The sequence below is a fragment of the Peromyscus californicus genome, unplaced genomic scaffold (assembly GCF_007827085.1).
Source record: "Peromyscus californicus insignis strain IS unplaced genomic scaffold, ASM782708v3 Scaffold_8__1_contigs__length_139910024, whole genome shotgun sequence".
In the NCBI taxonomy this organism is placed as follows: Eukaryota; Metazoa; Chordata; class Mammalia; order Rodentia; family Cricetidae; genus Peromyscus; species Peromyscus californicus.
Window position 1 is genome coordinate 1,613,757 of NW_026294606.1, and position 21,840 is coordinate 1,635,596.

At 50.5% G+C, this 21,840-nt stretch overlaps 1 protein-coding gene across 4 annotated transcripts in view; it reads left to right on the forward strand.

Moving 5' to 3' along the window:
* Nucleotides 1-2,084: 2,084 nt before the first annotated feature.
* The window catches only part of Ptch1 (patched 1), a 66,207-nt gene continuing 46,451 nt past the window's right edge, over nucleotides 2,085-21,840 (forward strand). Inside the window, exons 1-2 of one of the 4 annotated variants that reach the window (XM_052727038.1) lie at nucleotides 2,085-2,390; nucleotides 11,491-11,683. In XM_052727038.1, the coding sequence (XP_052582998.1) occupies nucleotides 2,388-2,390; nucleotides 11,491-11,683 (196 nt within the window). In that variant the 5' untranslated portion in view covers nucleotides 2,085-2,387. Of the gene's footprint in view, nucleotides 2,391-8,004; nucleotides 9,969-10,703; nucleotides 10,878-11,490; nucleotides 11,684-12,190; nucleotides 12,276-21,840 lie in introns of those variants that run through there. The other 3 variants (XM_052727037.1, XM_052727040.1, XM_052727039.1) reach the window with 3 other exon arrangements.

Below are 21,840 nucleotides of genomic sequence, written 5' to 3' on the forward strand. Positions count from 1 at the left end.
TATCAGCCTTGATCAAATTCAAAAGGAGCAAGTAGCCACATGTGCTACAAACGAGGTCTTCCTTTTAACTAGAAAAATGCCAACTTCATAAAGTCTCTGGGAATTCTCCCACTTAGCAGCTTTTACTAGAGGGCATCTAGACACCCCTTGCATAGCTCATTCTTTTCTTACCTCCCTTCTCTTTCATATTCTAGATCACTCTATTTGGAGATATAGCCATTTTCCCAGCAGTCCACCCATCCTTATAGATGAAGAGGGGGTCCTTAGATATGATGTTAAGGGAGATGCTGGGGTGCTATTTTTGCTGTCTTGTGGTGAAAAGGTTCCCACCCTTTCTTTTTTATTCCCCTCTCCCTCTGTGTCTTCCTCTCACCTTTTCTACTCCCCTTTTCTTACCTCTCTCCCTTCCCCTTCCCCTTTTCTTTCTTCTCTTCCTCTCTCTCTCACATCCTTCCTTCCTCTACCCCTTCCTTTTCTTCTCTTCCTTCTTTTCCTTTCTCCTTCCCTCTCTCCCTTTCCTTTCTCTTCTTTTTCTTCTTCTGTCTCTCCGTTTCCTTCCCTCCTTTCCTCACTTTCATTCTTTCTTTTCTTCAGTTATGACTCAGAACCCAGCGTTTGGCTAACCTTCATTTTACTTCATTTTGACTAAAGTCAGTTGGCATGAAACCTATTCCTAGACCAGCCTAATTCACATGTTTGTCCAGCATTCTGATGCTTAATTACTTAAAGCTCTTCAAGGGCAAACATTCTGGCAACTCAAATGACCCTATTAAAGAACATCATCTCATGGGGAGGGATAAATGGTAACTCCCGGGATTATTATTATTTAATAACTCGTGGGCTTGGGCATGTCCCCACACACACCTAATCACAGTCAGGTAGAATGAAGAGCCCACAGGCCAACTTCGGGGGCTGGGGTGTGGCTTGGTGGTGGAGGTTTGCCTACCTAGCATGCACAAGGTTGGTCAGGCGGCTCTACTGGAAGACCAGTCAGTGAATTCTTGATAGCCTTCACCTTGACGCCCCCGCCCCCCGGCCTTCGAATCTAGAATTCATCTTTATAATGTAGTCCATTTAAAACATCATCTCCCAGCTGTATATGAAATAGGGTGTACCCAGCAGTTTAACAGATACATGCAACTCTTTCCTGAACAGGCCCTTGAAATCCAAGGGGAGAGGCCCTGCAGGACCCACCAGCGCCTCCACCCCAAACCAACCACCCGAGGTTACCTGGTACGGGAATGCAGCGTGGGTGGGATCATTTGGGTGGTATCCCCCAAAAACCACAGTAATTGGAGGGGAAAGGAAGCAAATATCAATTAGGATCCCTCAGCCCTTTCCCAGCTTGGATTCCAAGGAGCCCCACCTTGGTGTCTTCAGAAGTAGTGGCTTCCCAGGTCAGCCAACAAAAAACAAAACAACCAAGCCCCCACTCCCCCCGCCCGCCCCAACCCAGCACCCACATTGGTCTCCTTTCCCAGGAAACTTCTGTGATATGCCCACGACCGACCGTGCTGTGTGCCTGGGGGTTGTCAACTGGAACGCTGACAGCTTCTCGGCGCTTTGTGGGAAAGTGAGCAGGGCCGGGGCAAGGTGCTGTTTTTTGGAAGCACCCCCCCTCCATACACACACACACACACACACACACACTTTGCAGGCTGCAGGGATGTTAAAATGCACTTCCTCGTTCGCCTCCCCCCACCCCAACCCAGGGCTCTGGAACTGTGGCCAAAAGGAACGCAGCAACTCTGGGAGGGGGGCGCCGGCTGGCGGCGAAGAGGGCCGAGGACCCCCCGCACTGAGGCTGCAGGGGGCGTGCAGGGGGCGGCCAGGGCTCGCCAGGGCTCGCCGGCTGGGCGCCTCCCAGGACGGCGCGGGGGGCAGCCTGTTTACCCAGGAGGGCTGCACTGATAGCACGTTTCTCCAGTTTACTTTGCCTTCCTTGGGTTTATTGTAAAGGGGTAAAGTTTTCGGATCCGTCACGTGACCCTGACAGGTCCTGCCTATGGCGCGGCAGACCACCCACGCCGAGGGCCATGGACCTGCTTAATAGAAACAGGCTTGTAATTGTGAGTCCGCGCCGCACTCCGCCGAAAGCCTGCGGCGGCCCCGCGCGCCGGGGTTTTTACACTTTCCGTTCCTTTTGTAAAGACGGAGGAGGAGGAGAAGACGAAGACGAAGACCGGGGAAAGAGACGGCGACAGGGCAGACAAAGAGACCCGCGGCGACAGGGCCCGGGGGAGTCGAAGGGAGACAGGGAGAAGACTGAGCCACGCAGCACCAGCCAAGGGGGGCCCCGGGAAATTAATAAAAGGAATTGATGTGAACCTCACGGCCAGCGTCTGCGCCATCGGCAGCTGCGCTCCGGCCAGGGGCTGAGGCCGGCTATGGTGAGTGCGCCGTGCCCCCGGGGACGCCCCGCGCCTAGCCCCAACCCCTGGGCCGGCAAGGAGGGCGGGCGGCCGGGAGGCTGCAGCTCCGGGGTGCAGGATCCAGGTCCGCGTCCCCACGCTCGCCTGCGGCTCGCACGCCAGGACCCCTGCCCCCAGGCCGACCCCGCAAGGAGGAGAGCTGGCTGTGTTGCGCGGGGGGAACGACTCCGGGGGGGAGTTCCCACGGAGGGGGTCGCCTGGGATCCTATTTGCACGCTTGAAAGGGTCGCCACCTTGGCTTCCGTTCCTCGAGCCGGGTAGTGACTACTGCCTGGCCAGCGCAGGCAGCGCGGCTGATGGAAGGGTTGGTGGCGAGAGTGACAGTGCTAGGGGGAGGGCAGGGGGCTGCTCAAGGGAGCACGCGCGCCGCAGATGCTTTTCTGGGAGCCGGGGACGCCAACTGGAGGTGACCCGTGCACCCACCCGTAGGGCTGGCGGCCGCGCGCCCAGACACCTGGCTGAACGCGACACCTAGAGCGGAGAGAAGCGCCTTGTCAAAGCCGCGGGCTCCTCCCTGCTGCGGTTCGTGGGGAGAAAAGAGGCCAAGGGCCCTTTGAGTTCACCGCTGGGCATGGGTAGAGAGGAGAGGGGTGTGTGCTGACTCCTGTGCCTACGGAGTCCGGCACTCTGGTGCCTGTCACCCATTAAAGAGGTGGGCGGGTGGCGCAGTGCCCAGAACGCTGTGTGGGGCCTCAGGGGAGCCTCGAAGTAGGTTTTACTGACCCAGACCCTCATGGAATGAGTCCGTCCCAACACAGGGACACCCCCCACTCCGTTCCCAAAGACTGCTTTCGGTGACACGTGGTATGTCTTCATGTATTTAAGTCCATGTTTAAAAACTGGTGTGCTTCTGATGTCAGTGTTTGTCTCATAAGAACCACCATGAGGAGTCTTGTTCATGAACGACACCAGAGACCCATGTTGTGTTGGACCCGGGTGAGACCATCATCTTCCCTTTTTATCATTCCTTCCTCCCTTGGAAATAGGTAGAAATAATGAAGACCCTCACTGGTGCGTCTAAATAGTTAATAACTGGACCACCGAGTTCTTGAACCACAATAGTTATTTTTCATCGTTCTGTGTGTGTTCGGATTGTTTTTTCTTCTTCTTGGCTCCGGTTCTTCAACATGCAATTAGTTGCCTCCACAAAGCAAGACAATGCTTTTTGGTGTCATCCTTTGTTACTGTAACTTATTATTTCTGGGTGGTTCTTCGGGATACATTGTTGCCTCAGGTGCATTGTGCTCTGTGTTGTAAAACAAGGGCCTTTCAATTGTGAATGTGTGTGTTCCAGTTGTCACCCAGCGTCCTTCCACCAGGCAATAAAATGCCTTTGAATCCATGATCTTTTTAAATTAAAATGTTGAACCAAGGTGACACCAATAGGCCCTGCCATCTTAATATACCAATTAGCTTTATTTTAAACTCATTGTGAGAAGTATATCTAATTTCTGGTTATGTATTTTTGTCATAATCTGACAAGCCGTTTGAACAGGAGTTAGCACCATTTTGGAACTGTTTTGTGGAAAGAGGCTTTTAACAGATTGCTTTCAATTGTCTACAGATAAGAAATTTGTAAGATAAATATGGATTAAAATGCCCACCTTCCCCGTTCTGTCTCCCCCCTCCCCCCCACACCTTTTATTTTCTGCAGCCTCTGCCACAGTGTATAATGCCCCATTGAGACATGTAGGCGTGATGTGTAAACCGGATTAGGAGTATGAAAGAAAGACACACAATAAGCTGGAATTGTTTTACTTCCCTTTCATTTCTCATGCCTATATCTCTAATAAATTTGCTCCAGCAGTGGGTCAAAGGGATCATGTTGCTCAGCTTCTTTTCCACGCAGGACCCAAAGGCAGGGAGCATTGAAATGCAGCATGCTTTCTGCCAGAGTCAGAGCAGGGTACAGATATATTAGACAGGGAGGCAGAGAGATGATGGGAGAGTAATGGAGGGGAAAATGTTTGGGGCTTGAGTATTTCAGGAACACATCTCTATCCATCAGAGTGGAAAATGCAGCAGATGAGATTTAAAGAAGGGGAGGAATCAATATAGGCGTCCATGCAGAGTTTCCTGTCAGGTTCACTGAAGGCTCTGCAGTTGGTGATATTCTTAGCAAAAGAAATCAGTAGCTTTTGGTATTGCATAAAGCTAATTCTCCAAGTTTTTAAATCACCTGCAGTGATTGACTCCGACATTTCTGGTACCTTCTAAGGATATCTCCTCTTGGTTACCCTCCCCACCCCCAGCTCACTGTAAGCTCCTGGGTCTGTGCTGTGGATCTTTTATTTACTCCTTTGTGGAGTTGGGAGCAGCTTCCCATTAAAGGAGATCAGAGGTAATTAGCAGCATTATTTTGACAAGTTGGCTAGAGCAGTTCCCCTTCCTCCAGCCTGGGGGGTTGGGGGGTAGTTAGTAAGGGCAGGAAGCTGGAGGTAGAAAGAAGTGAGGGAGTCAAGCCCAATGGTTTTACACTTCTGTGCCTTCCTTCCCACCTCCCTGAAACCGTTTAGGCTCATTTTCTGCCATCTCCCTGTGCAGTTGGTATTAAGCAAATAAGACATTTGTGGAGAGCCAAGAAAATGGGGTAAGATGATGGTAGATTGGCTTAAGACTTACTTCTTATTCAAATTGCCTTTGAACTACCCAGGCCCTAGCCTAACACTCATGTCCTGCATCCTGTACTACCCACCCATCCATAGAACACCACACCCTCCCCTCTATCCCACCCTTGTAACATCCATATATAGACAATCACACCCGCTTCCTCACTGCATCCCATCCTTGCAACAAGAATACTGTAGGATTTTAGTATCATATTTTCAATTCTTTGAATTTCTGGAAGACTGTTAAACTTGATGGGGAAAATGATGACTAAGCCTCGGGTCAAATGGCTGGAACATCTTTGCCCCTTTATTCGCTTATATGGATCTTAAAGATTCACTTAGTTTGATCTGAGAAGCCAGTGAAAAGTTAAACCTCAACAAGTCTGGCACCCTAACTTTTCACCATTGGAACATTCCAACACAAAGGGCAGATGTTTTATCTCAAGTGTCATCTTAGCACTTGAACAATCTGATGTCATTTTTGAGATGTGTGTGGCATGCCTATGGACATCTGAAGCACTGGAACAGAGAGGGGAGGAGGCAGTGAGGGGACCCAGAGCTCTGGAGGAATCTGTTATGGAACCAACAGTCCTGGATCGTGATGGGGAGAAAAGAATGACAACTTATGTTTTCAGTTGAACTTGAGTTTATAGAGGGGACGATCACTCAAATCTGGCCTCACAGAGGCTGGCAACTCCTGCTGGCCAAGGCCCTAAGCTCTCAGTTATTTGGGGGAATCACCAGGCAAAAGACCCTTAAAGGGACTGTACTGCCGGCAGACACCTTAGCAGGCCTGGCTCCTCCACTCTGCCTCTCTCAGGTCTGTGGAATCCTTGCGGTTAGCTGGAAGTTAACAAACCCGGTGTGGCTCAGCGGTCCCCTGCACAGGGCATGCATATTAAAGCCGACAATGCTTACAAATGTAAATAAGGGTAGATTGATTAGGAACAACATTATAGCTGGGAATGTCACTCACATGCATCAGCAATGAGGCAAATTGGGGGCAGCCTCGGCCCTGACCACCCAAGTCGAGCAGCCTTTTTAGACTGGCTCCTCTTCCCTTTCTTAAAACGTTACAGAAACAAGGCCAATTAGATCCCCAAAGTAATTCATCTCTACGGAAAAAAGCAGACCACAGGGGAAGCGGCGGGTGGGGGCTGGGGAGATTAAGATAGCGCTTGTTAGAGAGAGTCTGGGGACTGTGTCCTGAAACCTACGGGTAGAGTTTACAGGTCAGGACCATTGTCTGGGATGCTGAAAAGTTAACCTATCAAACAGCGGGCGAGGGGTTGTAGAGCATTGCAAACCTCAGGGTTCCATGTTCAAAACGTTTAAGAATTAAGTCAAACCGAGGGAAAAGCGTCCGAGTGGAAGAGGCTTTGCATAGCTAGACTGTAGTTTCATTCTAGAATCCCAGAATCCAAACAGCTATACTGCCACCAAAGAAGTAAAAACCTGGGAGTGGGGTTGGGGGCAGCAAATGCTTAGGGGTAAAATGTTGTAAGGAATTTGAAAGACAACTTTCATAGGGCTGTGTGGTTACCTGCCTGCCATACATATAGCCAGCTTCAAATTTAAAATCAGGCTGACCTTTGAACTCGAGGTGTCACCCTAAAGTTTCGAAAACAATCCAATTTCCAAGAGTACGAAATGTGAAAACTAAAATAGTAGTCCATCCTTTTCTGCTTTATGCTGATAACCAAACTATCAGAGAGAAGGATTTTACTCCAAGGCTTAACAGCTCTGCTTCTAGCACGTTGCTCCCTGTTAAGGTAGTGTCTTTCCCCTCACTCTGCATGCCTTCCCTTCAGGATTTTTCAGCTGCACTTCCGAAAGTCAGTTGTTGGAAAATCACGTGCTCCCTGGTGTTAGGAATTTTGAATTTCCGCGCTGACCCGGCACTCAGGTCCTCTTCCTTATCCTGTGAGCACCCCAAACGCATCTACTCGGTCACTGTTCTCAGATTCACCACCCCGCTTCAGGAACTGCACAGGTTTTCTGGGTTTGGGATTCAGGATGGCAAAGCGTCCTAGGGAAGCCCGGAAGGAGATAAGGCTGAGGAGAGGAGGGCGGGCAGGCTAGGCAGGGACGAAGGATTGCAAGCGGTGGGAGGGGAAGGCCCCGTCCTCCCCGAGCCGCGTGCACTGCCCCTGCCTTGCTGCAGCCTGCGCCGCTGAATGGAAGGGCCGAAGCGCAGCCATTGGCCATCAGCAGGGAGACTGTGCGCGCATTGGGCAGCGCGAGGGGGCCGGGCCGCTTTCAGGAATGTACTACGGCGTGTCCGGCACGTCTGTCCTCGCCGGCCAGGCGCGCACACCATTCAGAGTCCGGGGAGGCGGTGCGTTCGGCGTTGAGGGCTCGGGGCGCGCACGCCCAGCGCGCCGACAGGGTTACCTGCTGTGCCCGCGCCCTGCGCGGGCCCCAGACCGGAGCGCGCGTGCGCGTGCGCGAGGACAGGCCGCTTGGTCTGAGTCACGTGGCGGAGCAGGCTCCGCCTTCTCCCCCGCTCCTCCCCCTTTCCCTCCATCTGGGTTTCTTTCTTTCCTTTTCTTTCTTTTTTTTTTTCAATGAACACACACCGTGTGCATCTTAAAGCCACACCGCCCCATTTCACAGCTTCAGTTGGCTTCTCACTACTACGGTTCCCTCTACAGTTCAAGTCGGAAAAGAAAAATAATAGGATATAGCAGAATCCAGTGTTTGTGGGTCTGGTGTCTACTGCAGGGAGGAACTTAACTTGAAAACTTACTGGAGAATGGAATGTGCTTTCTTAAGTGTTGGGTGTTTTTTTTTCCCCCTTAAAGAGCGTAGTTGTGTAGACGGTTTAATTTGTCACTGGCTCCAGGACTCCCCCACCCCACACCCCGCGAAGGTCGCTTGTTTTTTGTTCAACGTAAAGCGAATCCCCGGGATGTCTTGGTGACACTGGGCGCAATATTGAGACAAATCCTCGAGATCTGTGCACAATTTGTTTCAAATGGATCCGACATCAAAGCCTTTATTCTCTCCTACGTCACACTATTAAAAATTACAGGATGCACACCAAGTTTTGTAATTAAAAAAAAAGCCTAAAATTGACTTTTAAAACGTGGTTAATTCAAAGGCGGAGGGTCCAGATGAAACCCAAATAATCAGGAAATTTCTCAATTCCATTTCTCTGGACTGCTGAAAAGATTGTTTCTTTTTATATATTAAAAATTCAAATAAAAAAATCTACTTCTACGAGACTATGTGTCTGGGTTCTCTTTACAAACTCTTTCAAATTGGACTGTATTGTGTATGTTTTTTTTTTTTTTGCGGAGGGGGGCAGGGGATTTTTTTTTTAAAGGGTGGCTTTTCCCAACATCTTGCTCTCCTCTTTAACTTTCCATTTTGTTTATCTTAATACGAGGCGTTGTTCCCTGCGAGAGTCTAAGTCTTGCCTTTGGTTATAAAAGAAAAGAGGAGAAAAAAAATTGGCACACACTGGCGCACTATCCACCACCCTGTCATTATTGGTGCAAGCCTGGGAATTCAAGGCGGACCTCCCAGTATTTGCTGCAGCTTGAGGCCAAAGTGCCTCTAAAAGGGTTTCTTTGAGGAATCTCAGAAATTGTTTAAGCGCTTAAAAAATATTACATATCCCCCGTGTCTATCGCGAGGCAAATGCTCCTGTATGTGTGAGCGTGTGCGTGTGTGTTTGCGCGCGCTCTCAAAAGGCGTCTTAAGACACTGTTGAAAAGAAAAGAAATAGGAAAGAAAGGAGGGAGCATTCCTTAATGGAAGTATTGCATGAGAGAAGGTTGGCGCTGAGCGCCCCCCCCCCCTCCCCAGCCGGGGATGCACACACGGGGGTTGCCTACCTGGGTGGTCTCTCTACTTTGGTGAGCTGTTGCTAAGCAGCTAATAATAGTCATGTTTGCTGAGTAATTTCTGCCCTCCGCGAGCCAATCGCGTCGCAGAAACCCAAGCCATCTGACAGCCCCGGGGGCGGGAGTTCCAGCCTTTTTCTCTTTCGCTCGCTCTCTCCCCCTCCACCCCCTCCCCTCCTCCTCCTCTTTCTCCAAATGGAGAGAGTTCTTTTTTTTCTTCTTCCATCTCATCTATTGAGTCAAGGAGCTGCTGCGGCCGCTGCCCGCTGCACACACACAGAGCAGAGTCCCCAGGTCCCGGGAGCGAGAGAGGCGCGCGGCGCGGGGGCAGAATGGTCCAGCGGGTCGGTGAGGAGAACAAGAAAGCAGAGTCCGGGACCAAGCAGCCACCGCGAACCCAGCAGTCCGAGAACGAGCAGCCGTTTCAGAAGCCACCACCGCCAACCCCAGCCGCAGAAGCAGCGGGAGCAGCAGCAGCGGCTGCCCCGGCCCGGCATCGCTGAGACCCGCCGGGCACCGTCGCGTCGCCGGCAGCGGGCGCCGAGGGAGCCAGCACGAGTGGCGGGGGTCTGCGCGCGCCTTCTGCCGTGAAGGGGTCGCGGCGTGGGGCGGGGACGTCTGGGGGGACTTGGGGACCGCGAGGCGTGCCCTGGAAGCGCCGGCTCTCGCCCTCCCGCGAGCTGGATGTGGGCAGCGGCGGCCGCAGAGACCTCGGGACCCACGCGCAATGTGGCAATGGAAGGCGCAGGGTCTGAGTCCCCGGCAGCGGCCACGGCCGCAGCACCCGCAGCGCCCGCCGTGTGAGCGGCAGCAGCGGGTCTGTCACCCGGAGCCGGAGTCCCCGGCGGCCAGCAGCGTCCTCGCGAGCCGAGCGCCCAGGCGCGCCCGGAGCCCGCGGCGGCGGCGGCGGCGGCAACATGGCCTCGGCTGGTAACGCCGCCGGGGCCCTGGGCAGGCAGGCCGGCGGCGGGAGGCGCAGACGGACCGGGGGACCGCACTGCGCCGCGCCGGACCGGGACTATCTGCACCGGCCCAGCTACTGCGACGCCGCCTTCGCTCTGGAGCAGATTTCCAAGGTGCTCGTCTGTTCCCTCCTCCCTCTCCACTCTTCCTTCTTCTTCCTCTTTGGGATCCCTGCCACACACGCACACAGACACCCTCCTGAGAAAGCAGAAGACAAGTGAAGGCTGAAATTTTCAAACCCTCCCTCCGGACTTCGGAGGAAAGGGCTGTCTGAGGTCCGCAGGGGGTGGAGGGGTGCGTGCGTGCGTGTGTATGTGCGTGTGTGGTGTGTGCGCGCGCACACGCCCTCCCTGGTGTGCCTTTTCCGGAGCTTTGGAAACCGTCCTGAGTGGACCACCTCCAGGGCGGCCGCGGTGCAGCACTGCCCCCGGCCCTAGCGCCCTTCACCCGCGCCCCTGCCCTCGGTAGTAGCCTAAATCTCCGCTTTGCCACATTTCTTAACCTCTTCGTGGGGGAGGCGGAGTGGAGAGAGGCGGAGAGAGGCAGAGGGGAGGGAGCCAAAGTAAAGGTGGTTTCCTTTTTTGGCAGCCGGTTCTGCTTTCGTTGAGCTTGAAATCTCTGCTCCCTTAAAAATTATTCTCGGGAGAGGACGTCCCCTCTCTTCCAGGTTTTGGGCCGCCTCTTCTCCCAGCCTGCTGGAGAGAGGGGCAATTGTAAACAAGTTGCCACCTTAAATCTTCGGTGCTGGTGTGCGGAACGGCCGGGTTCATTGTGTTTACGAGGCTGGCTGATATGTGTGGAATCCGGGGAAGGCGAGCACCTAGCCTGGGGCCCGTAAGGTCCCTGGCCAGCACCAGGGCACCGCCGTCCGGAGAGCAGCCTGCGCCCAGCCAGGACCCCCGCCGGCGCCGTTCCTGGGCCTCTTCCCCGTACACTCGGCTGTTTTTTTAAAGATTTCACCAGGAGGGAATGGGAGAGGAGGGAAAGATCCTTGTGGCCACCCTCTTCAGAGCACTAATAGTGTAAGTTGCAGATGGCTGCCGCACTTCCTAACTGAACTCCTGTGGCGTCTCCCAAAGCCGTGGAAAAGTGTCTGGAGCGAGCTCTGGCTGCCGGGCTTACCACGTGGACCCCCGCGTGCAGCCACGCCAGGCCGGAGGCCATAAGGTCCACGGTCGCTGTATATTGTCCCTAAGTGCGCTTGCGCTCTTCACCCGCCTCCGGGGTATCCGAAGAGGCCGAACGGCTGTAGCAGGACTTAGGGCAAAGGGGGTCGTGGCCTGGTGGTTTAGTGTTGGGCTTCTCCACTAGGATCACTCAGGCTGTACCTCTCCAGGTCCGAGACATTAATGCCTGTCTGCTTTTGTTGGCTCCCTCTGTTAGCCTCTTTCCTCAGCACCCCAAGTCTCATTCAGGGATGGTGCTCAGGCTGCGTGGGGGCGCCCTGTGTCCCTAGGGTGTAGTTCCCACGCTGCAGTCTCGCTCTGATTTACAACCTAGTCCCCCATGACCCTGGGGCTCTCCCTGAGCCACGGCCGCCCACGCCCTCCACTGCTGGGGGTGGGGGGTCCCCAGGCGGGGGTGCACGGACAGTGACTCCCAGGCGTTCACTCCTCCCTTCTGCTTCGTCCCCAGGGGAAGGCTACTGGCCGGAAAGCACCGCTGTGGCTGAGAGCGAAGTTTCAGAGACTTTTATTTAAACTGGGTTGTTACATTCAAAAGAACTGCGGCAAGTTTTTGGTTGTGGGTCTCCTCATATTTGGGGCCTTCGCTGTAGGATTAAAGGCAGCTAATCTCGAGACCAACGTGGAAGAGCTGTGGGTGGAAGGTAAGAGACCCGGCGCGCGTCCTTCGTCTTCCTTCCCTTCCCTGTGTTTGATAAAGATATTTGCCAGCCTGCACCTAGAGCCTTGCTGTGGCCAGCGAAGCCCCTGCCCGCACCAGGGGCGACTGTTTATTGTTTGCATGCCTGGCCTATGGCCAGGCCCGCCCGACAAAGGCCGCGCTGTAATCTACTCGGGGCGCTGCGCCTGCTAGGTGTGGTGGGAGAGAGTGGCGGGGGCGCCAGGCCCCTGCGCGGGACGGACCACTCGGCAAGGTCCGCGGGGGTGGGGGTGGGGGTCCCTGAGGTCCGCCACCGCCGCCCGGCTGGCTCTGGCCAGGGTCCCAGCGGCCGGAGGAGGGCCTCTCGGATCTGGGCTTCTGCGCTCGACTTCCTTCCCTCCCCCCACCCACCCACCGCGTTTGCGGAGAAAGGAGAGGGGGTGGAGGGCAAGGCCACCCCTCTAGCTGCAGGGAGTGTGCGCGCCCCCGGGGCGCGCGGGGGGCGGGCGCCGCTCGGGCCTGCGGAGGCGGCCGCGTGTGTGGTCCTGTTTTTGGACTGCTTTCAACTCTGGGGGGAAAAAAACATTTGTCTCAAGGTACAAAAAAAAGGGGGCGGTGGAGGGGGGGCTTGAAAAAAATAGTAAAGCACAAACTGGAACGCGTGTTTGCAAAGTAGATTAATGTTTCCTCGCGGGTGGGGGCTTTTTAAATGGAATTATTCTGGGGGGAGGCTTGGCAGGCTTTCAAGAAAGAAATGTGTTTTTTTAAAGAATGCAGGTTTGGTGGGAGGGGCCACGGGAGCTCCCCCTGGGGTTTGTGTGCCGGTCTTTTATCCACGGTCCTCGATTTGGGGGGTTGGGGACCTGCTTTAGAAAAGGACTTGTAAATTGAAAATAGGTTCGCCGTTTCCCCCCACCCCCACCACTATGGACGCTTTTATGCCCTTTGTGGTTATAGGCTTTCTTTTTCCTTTTTTTCTTCGTTGGTCGTTTCTCAGTTATCTCTTTGAAACGTATCAATCCCTTGTTTGAAAACATTTTAGCCTCAGGCAAACACTGCTTTGGGCATCAGAGTAGTTGAGCAGATATTTCAACCCCAAGTATCTGGTGCGTATCTACTGTAAGCCACCCAGGACAGAATTGGGAAACCGGAGTTAATGAGTAATTCCTCAGGATGGTCTTGGAAACTAACCTTCGAGAATATTCACCTTTCAGTGTTTTGCAAACTAGTGTTGGAGTATTTAGTTGAAAAGTGACAATTAAAATAGTAGTTGAAAAGTGACAATTAAAATAATCCAAATCGTTACGAGCAGAACGCATTCCTGCCTTAAGTAGCTTGGTTAATGAATACAAGTGTCTTTTGGATTGATTCCATTAGGTAATTTACCCCACTTTGCTTCCTTGTCATTGGTAGTTCAGGGAATAGTTTTATTGAGCACCCACAAGTCCCCTAGCAACAAATTTCCTGAGTTTCTGTACTGTTTTAGGCACTGTGGTGGGAGACAGTGCCCAGTGTCCTGTGCTTCAGACTTCTGGAACTCAATGCATTTTCACCAAGTTTAGGTTTACACTTGAACTGGTCCATGCAAGTTAAATTAGGAGGAAAAAGGCCTTAGTGGGTGTCTTGAGGCAGGCAGGAGTACTAGAGAGACAGGAGGCAACAGGGTGTTGTAGTAGAAACAGGCCACGGCCTGCAAGACCCCCGGAAAGGAAAGTTAAGGTCCTCAGCGCGGGAACTGACCAGCAGGGCTGTAGTGTAGAAATAGAGCTTTTTCCACACTATGACCATACAGTGATTTGCTTTTTAGTAGTCGGAGCAGTTGTTTCAAGAATGACGTGAGATTTATGAAGAGGGACTGCAGAGTTAAGTGGGAAGATGTTCAGTAAGGGGGGTCACACCTGAGGCAGACAGACACCCTGGCCTGCTTTTGGCATCTTGAGGGTGCCCCCCCCACTAGTACAAACCTGGAGCGCCGTCATGCTAGACAAACCCTCCTCCACTGAGCCACCTCATATATGTGTATAACGTTCCATATAACAGTTGTCACTCTTTCCAAATTATGATCATGAATGGTCATCTACATGTCCAGTCATGTTCACTTTACCTACCATTGATTTAGGTCACTTAGTCTGATACTGCCTTGGCCTCATTCATTCATTTATTCATTCTTGCCTTCTACAAGAAGCAAGTTTCATAAATTGGGTTGGGGAACCCATTGTCATAGTAACTAGAGGTCTTATATGGAACTTAATGTTATATTGTGAGCCTTTGCTTTTAGGAGTAAATTCCCAGTGTTTATGGGTGATGGTGGAGATCAGTGAGTTACAGTGAGCAGTAGGCCCAAGTTCAGGTTCATCTTTGCTTCAGTCTCTTAGATAAATTCTTTATCACTGTCAGCGAAGTCATCTGTGACATGATCCTTTCTTCAGGTTCTGGGTGTGATTGCAAGAGCCAAGAGCTTGCTGTACACACAGATAAGATGAGAAGAGAGGAAAGACAGATTGTAAGAGAAAAGGGAAGCTGGAGAGACAGAACGGTTGCTATTTCTCCTGTGATGAGTTGCCTTTGTGCTTGTGTGTGTCTATACACAGGCTTACTGTGTGTGTTCTGTCTGCCAAAATATTTTTAATATGACCAGAAAATTAAGGAATCTCCTCGACAGCCATGGCTTATCATCCTGAAGAAATGGAGCTTATTAAGACAGTCAGTCCATTCACCACAGAGTTTCCCTCCCTTCTCACAAGTACACAGCGTCTATGCATGTGTAAGTGATAATGCTTTGTTCTCTTAAGATGTTGGTTTAATAATTGCCTTTCAAGAAACTGACGGTTACATATGAGGTGACTACCTGAGTCTTAGGGTGTATTTTTTTGCACGTCACAGGTGTCAACAAGAGCTTACTTGTGAATGGACCAAAAAGGTTTGATAAAGATCTTGGTGTCATTGGGCACCTGCTGTCACAGAAACATGGTGGCACATAAACACAAAATCACATGGTGATTTCCAGCTAGAAGTATTTGGTCAGTGTGGGTTCTCTGTGCCTGCTCTGCACCGGGCACTGCCCAGAACCCTTGAGAGAGAGGGTGGTGACAATCTGTAGATCAGTGAGTAGATGGTTGATTGCCAAGTTGTTCGGGAAATCGGTGGAGACTTCCAGGATGGTCCCAGGCCGGGAGGGTGGAGGTGAAGGACAGTCTAGGCAGAAGGAAGAGGTGGCCTTAAGTGTTCATCTTCCAGTGACCAGCGAGGGGGTGGCTGAGGGGGAGTTGGACGTCCGGTGGTTTGGAAGATCTACAGGGGTGTGTGCCACGGAGAGTAGCTGGGGCCTGCAGGCTCGCTCTTCAAGATGCTGGATCTGTGGTTCTTAATTATCTCCTGGTACTCTTCCTGATATCAGAAGTGCTTGTATTTGCTTCTCAGGGTGCTGAAAGAAACTAGTTTTTTGTTTGTTTTGTTTTGTTTTGTTTTTTAAAACCCTTCGCATTTCCCAGTGGCATTTCTTTCTTTTGACTTAGCAGATCTGCCCTCCTGCTCTCCTTAATATCTGCTTCCCTTTGCATACTCCCTCCCTCTCCTCCAGCTCTCTGTCACAAGTTTGTTGTCAAGGTACTCCTGTGACAGAATCTTCATTTATCTCCCCGAGATAAAAGCTTAGCCAGCGCCTGGCCTCCTTTTTTGAAAAGGGCAACAACCTTGAAATGACTCCATATTGCCCTGGTGTTTGATTGTTGAGGGCTTTAAGGCCAGTATCGGGGAGGAGGGTGAGAATTTATTAAAGAGAAATAGAAGACTTTACTTTAAAAAAAAAAAAAAAAAGCTTATTTGATGGGCAGTTGCACTCTCAATTCTGTACCATATGCTTTCTTGTGCTTTGCACAGTTAGAGCCACTGTCCTTCAGTTGTTCAGCCTTGGCACTCTTGCCATTTGGGACTACATAATACTCCGCTGTGAGAGGCTGTACACACTGAAGGGTGTTCAGTAGAGCCTCTGGATTCTATCCACTAGGTCCCAGCAGCACTGTCCTAGTTAAGTCAGAAGCCCCATTCATTGCTGGATGCCCCAACTGAGAACCCCTGAGTTGGATGATACATGACTGGGTAGAAGACCTGTGCTTTGCAGGTCTAATTGGGTCTGCAAAGGCACCACTGTGTGTGTGTGTGTGTGTGTCTGCACAATTTGATGAACAAGAGGTGGTTATTCAAAGAGCAAGTGTACACTTGGTGCAACCAAATTGTTGTTACTCTATTCCCTTTGTACTCAGAGTAAAATGAATGACAAGTAAAAACCACCAATAACTGCTTGCAAAAAATAGCAGGTGGCCCAGGTATTCCCCACGCAGGGCAGTTGGTGAGCTCTGAACCCATCTCTATGCTGCCCACCATTCTTGACACACCAAGAAGTTCGTTCATAAGCCAGTTTGGGTCATGGACTGTTTCAGATGCATCCAGCGCTGCTTGGAGCTTCCAGGAGATGACAGCTTCCAGATGTATGAGCCGCCTGGTCTGTGTGTTTAGGTTATACACCACAGCTGATGCCGAGATTAATGCTGGCTGGAGAGCTAGGGAGATTGGTCTGCTTTCCACAATACCATGTTTATATTTCATCTGGATTTCTCCTTCAGTGCTGACCTGCCCATGACCCCTGGAACCCTATCCACTTTGGGTGAGGTGGTACTTACTCCCTCTTGCCTAATTTCTCTTGCTGGGGAGGGGGTCGGTCCCAAGTTCTGTAGAGAGGGGTTTCTGGGTGCAGAGGGGCTTCTTGTGGCTGCCTCCCACATGGTCAGTGCCTGAGAGTGACCTGATGCGTGTGCTCTGCTCAGGGGGTGATGTGTCAGGGCTCTTAAATACAATATTTTACAGTTATTTTGAAGGAGACTAGATTTCATGGAAGCCATTTTTCACAAAAGTCTTTGATCTCTTGGCAACACTCTTTTGACACTTTAAGTGGGGGGAGATGGTCCCTAAAAATCACTGTACCCCTAGGATTCTCATATTCTACTGCCGTTATTTCCAGTGCCTGCTGCAGGCTCCTGGCAGGTTGCTTCCTCTCTCTTCCCCTCTTGCCCCCCCTACCCTCCTTGCTCCTACCCACTCACTCCTAAATTGCTCAAGTTCATTTCCTCACAAGTGTGTCAACTCTGAAAAGGTCTTTCATCTGGTCAGTTAGGAAAGAACTGGTAGATGGTCCTTTTGAACCAGTGGTGTGAGGCACTAGCGGCAGAACCATCATACTCCTGGGGTGGTGGGGTCCATGGAGTACTCTATTGGGTTCTGCCAGCAGAAGAGCTGCTCTTCCTGTTGAGGTTTCCAGACATTTTTCCAGACTTATAAGGTAACTTCAGGAACCATGGACATGTTCTTTCTGTGTGTATAAAATAAATGGCCAGTATATGAAGTAAGTCTTAGCCCCCGTCCTTGTGGCACATGATGTAGGGGAGAATTGAGCCCTGTACCATCTCTGAGCTGCTAAGTGAGACACAAACCATACATTTCCACCCAGGAACCCTACTTCAGCCTTTCCCTAAATGGAACACCCACCAGAGCCAGTGGAAATACAGAGCTTTGATAGAGATAGAAGGGACTGATTATCTTACCCGGTTTTTGGCTGACTCTATAGCCTCAGATGTTCCATCCTCATGAGAGCTCTGTTAACACCCCAGAGTTCAGAAGGTTCTGCTTGGGGAGGCAGTTCGGCGTGGACCGAAGGAAGAAGCTCTTGGAGTCTTCTCAGTGCCAACATTTTTTGAATGCACAGATACAGTCAGGATTGCCCCAGAAATACAAGCTCTTCTGTTGCGTTTTCTGCCAGTCTCTGAATTTGGGTTCCTTACTGGGTTTCTCCCTCTCAAATTAGATTGTGGATCCTTTTATATTAGACTGATATTCCCTTTATGCTACATTAAATTAAATTTTTCCTGCATATTTACATTTAAGTAGATTTGGCAGAAAAAAAAATTAGCCTTCCTAGATAGACAGTAAAATGCTGCCATTGAGAAACTGCCTGAATGTTGTGAGGTGTGCAGGAGTCTACTGTCCAGAAAGTTGTATCCCATCCCTTGCCCCTCGGGGGTCAGGGGTTAGGGTAGTGATGTTGGGATTTAATTGGAGTTTAGAGCATAATTGGCAAAACAGTTGCCTTGTGTTAGGGAAACTGTTTCTTGGTGGACAGTCAGGTACCTTCTGATGAAAGACAAGGTTGTTGGAGAGATTTAATATGAGAAGGCAGGGCCTTACTTGTAATCCAGAAGCCCAGGTGTGAATTGGACTGAATAGTCAACCCTGCCTGTGGGCCCCATGGCACTTGTCTGTGGAGGTGAGGCCAGTGAAGAAGCAGGTTTCCATGCATATCACAGTACATGCTTTGTATCCCTCCTGTGGGGATAAACACAGAAGCTGGTGCAGATGTGCTCAGCTTAGCAGCTGAGATGGTTTGCAGCTATTGATGAGACACGAACAGAAGAAAGCAGGAGCTAGAAATGGGCTTTCAGTCAGTGTGCTTACGAGCTTCTGGCTACTAGCTCAGGGATCCTGCCCAAAAATGCCAGATGTATTACATAGTCAAGGATTGCAATGTAAACACTGCTCCGTGCCACAAGGCAGGGTGGTCCATCTCCTATTTAAGAAAAGCAGGAGACCCAGAGTTGCAGAGCAGGCCGTTGGCTGTCTGTCCACTGAGCACAGTGGTTCTCCTTGAGTTAGGAGCTGCACAGTCAAGATTTGGAAGTACAAAACCCAGATAAATTAACACTTTAGAAGGCAGCAAACAGCATCCTGTGCTAAAACGCCGTAGAGAAGCAGCTTGCCTTTTGTACAGGGGGTTGGCGATGTGGCTCAGTAGTACAGCACTTGCTAGCACGCCCAAAGCTAGAGCCCCTCTGCTGCCCAAACAGACAAACAAAAGTTGGACAGCATAGGGGTTGGAGTGAGTAGGAAGAGTGTGAGGGTCTCCTCGGAGCATCCTTAAGTTACTGTGAACGGTGCTCTTGCTGTCTGCTCATAGTTAAACTGAAAGGTAAGGGGAAGCTAGGCCAAGATGGGCCAGCCCTCCTCAGGACCTCCTGCAGTGTCAGAAAAGCCCAGTGTTTATCACAAGGCTGCGTGATGTGGCACTAGGAGGTGGCTTTCCAGTTTGCTGTACTTTCTGGAGGGAAGTCGGGATGCTGCAACTGGCCGGGGCTGAGCAGCTGGGCACCTCTGGCGCTGTCCACCAGGTGCTACAGACAGTTAAAAGACGGAAAATCTAGAGAGAGCACAGAACGTGTATTCAGCCTTCCTCAGAAGGACCAGACTCACAGTTTAAAAAAGGAACATATTTTGTGAGTTAGGAGGAAATCGGATTTTGGCAATTGTTAAAATAAGTGCTCTAATATTTTCCTGGTTTGAGAAAGCCATCCATAGCATGCTTGGGAGCACTCCTTTAAGAAATGGTAATAGTAAAAACAGGAAATTGAGGCTTCTTGACTCCATCTTTCTCTCCCCCACTGCCGCCCCCCCCCCCCCACCTTTTCCCTCCCGCACTCCTCAGTTTCCTTTGCTCCTTTACTGGGAAATCAGAAACCTTTACAAAATAGTTATACATCACGAATGCCTCAGCTTAAATAGTCTAAGGAAGAAAATACTAAAACTTTTTTTTCCCTAGCTGCCTAAGACGTTATTTGTTTTTACCTGTTTCCCCTAAGGAAGTTCTCACACTCTTATAATTAGTTAAAAATATGTCAAGTATGACACGTCATTTTAATCTATCTGTGGTCCAGAAAAGCACGTCTAATACCCCGGTTCAGCTGCGGCCAGTGCTTGCGATTTGAGAGACTCTGGATTAGGACTAAATATCTGTTAGCTGCTCTCTCTAGAGATTTGGGGGATAGGATGACCCCCTTTTTCTCCTTCTTCTTTTTTTTTTCTTAAAATAGGCTACAGTTTCACATGGGCTCCCCAAAGAAATCTCTCTCCCTTTTTGTTTCCCACACCAATTGATTTATCATTTTGCTTGCAAGCAGATCCAGAATGTTAGGGCAAGAACACACTCACTTTTTTCTCGTAACTTTTTTGTTGCGGACCGAAACCAGTTGACTTGAATAAATTTTTCTGAGGCCTGAATGTAGCCAGCAACGTGGAAAAATCTTGCCATTCAGGGCCGTCTGAATGTACATTTCAGCCACACAGTAAGCTGCATTGGTAAGCACTGGACTGCTAAATACAACCATTTTTCGCAGCAGCGAGTTAGACAGGTGATTAGCATAATGAGCACAGCGCAGCTATACATATGGTAATGCTGAGTGTGTAAGTGCCAGCTGCGGAGTAAAATTTATGTCAGGGGTCGGCAGGGCTGTGCGAAAGTATTGTGTCCCAGCTGCAGGTCAGGGCCGCCAAAGCTTACCTCCTTTTCTCTCGTTGGTGAATACGCCAAACAGAAGAGAAAGACAGAAATATAACAGGTACTGCTTTGACGGAACAGCCCAGTTCTGTGCAAGAGGAACTCTTCTGTAACATTGCACACACATACACATGCTTGTGCAAACTTGCAGAAATCCCCTTACTTTCTCTACAAGTGATTTTTACTTCAAGCAGGTTTTCATGAGTGGGTATGGATGGGGGTAGGTGGGAAAATGGACCTGAGGGTTTCCAGGAAGGGGGAAGGGGAGGAGTTGAAAGTTGTGGTTTTGTTAGTCCTTCCCTCATTCCCTGCTCTATTTTCCTACCCACATTGTTTTCCTTCACATTAAATGTGGGGAGAATTCCTTACTAGATGGGACACTGTTTTATTCTTCAGGGAAAAGGGACTACCTTGGACATAGGAGTTTTGAACAGAGGACAAGGTTTTATTGGTGGGACTCTGCCCAGAGTACTTGTTTGGTTAGGGAAAAGGGGTGTGTGTGTGTGTGTGTGTGTGTGTGTGTGTGTGTGTGTGTCCCCTGTGGGCAGCAGCACTTCCTATCTGTAATCACTGTCAGACTCACTAAATTCTTTACAGATAAAAGAGAAAAAAACAAAAACAAATAGGGCCCTTGCTTGAAAGAACAGCCCTGAATGGCTCACACTTTGAAATGCCTGTTGGGGGATGAAGTGAGATATTTGTACATTTTCCACTCAGAGCATTTTTCTCTGTTCTCCCCTCTCCCACTTTTTTGGTTGGTGACTGAAAGAAGTGGTAGTGTTGACAGAATATAGTTCACACACCACGCTGACCCGGTGATGAAGCTTCCTCCTGGCACCAGGGGGTCCTTATGTACTGGCCCCTAATCCAGCTAATCCTGATGGCAACAAAATCATGAAAGTGGCCCCCAGTGCTGCATGTCTCCCTGCACAGATGCACAGGGAAGGCCAATGTGGCATTTCCCAGAGGCCAGGGAGCCTGTTTGAAAAGATGGGGACTCTACTGTCTCCCCTGCATGCCTGCTCCAGGAGAAGAGGCTGGATACAGGCTTTCCGAAGACTGGAGAGCAGACATGAAGTTGGCTTTACTGAGATGGGACTTGGGATTGGTGTCATATACAGCCATGGCCAGCAAATACTTGGGTTTTGATGCCGTTTCTGTTTTTTGAGACAGGCTCATGTAGCTGAGCATGGCTTTGAATGTTTGACTCACAGGAGCCACCAGGCTTGGGTTTGTATGTGCTGGGCAAACATAGTACCAGCTGAGTGATCCCAGCCCCATTTTGTTATTTACTTACTTACTTTGGTGTTTTGAGATGGTGTTACTATATGGTCCTGATTGGCCTGGAACTTGCTGTGTAGACCAGGCTAGTCTTATACTCACAGAAATCTGCCTGCTTCTGCCTCCCAAGTGCTGGGATTAAAGGCATGCACCACTATGCCAGGCAGCCCTTTTTATTTTTTTAAATTAAGAACTCAGGCCTTAACTAGATGTAATTAGTTGTGTTGGTTTCTGGTTCCACCTCCTGGAGGGGTTGGACCTCCCTCAGTGCTCACTTTTCTGCAGAATAATCAGACTTGACTTGTGCAATCAGGTGAGGTGGTGTTCTTTGGAGCTTGGGGCACTGCACAGCCTGGCAAGCACACAGTGAGGAACAGAGGATGTGTCTGGCTGGGCCCTTTAGGAAGTCAGGAAAACACTGTAGTTTGGTGTGGATAAGAGCACACACACACCCTTCCCTTGACATTTCTGATGAAGAAGGGGCCACCAGCAGATGCAGGGTT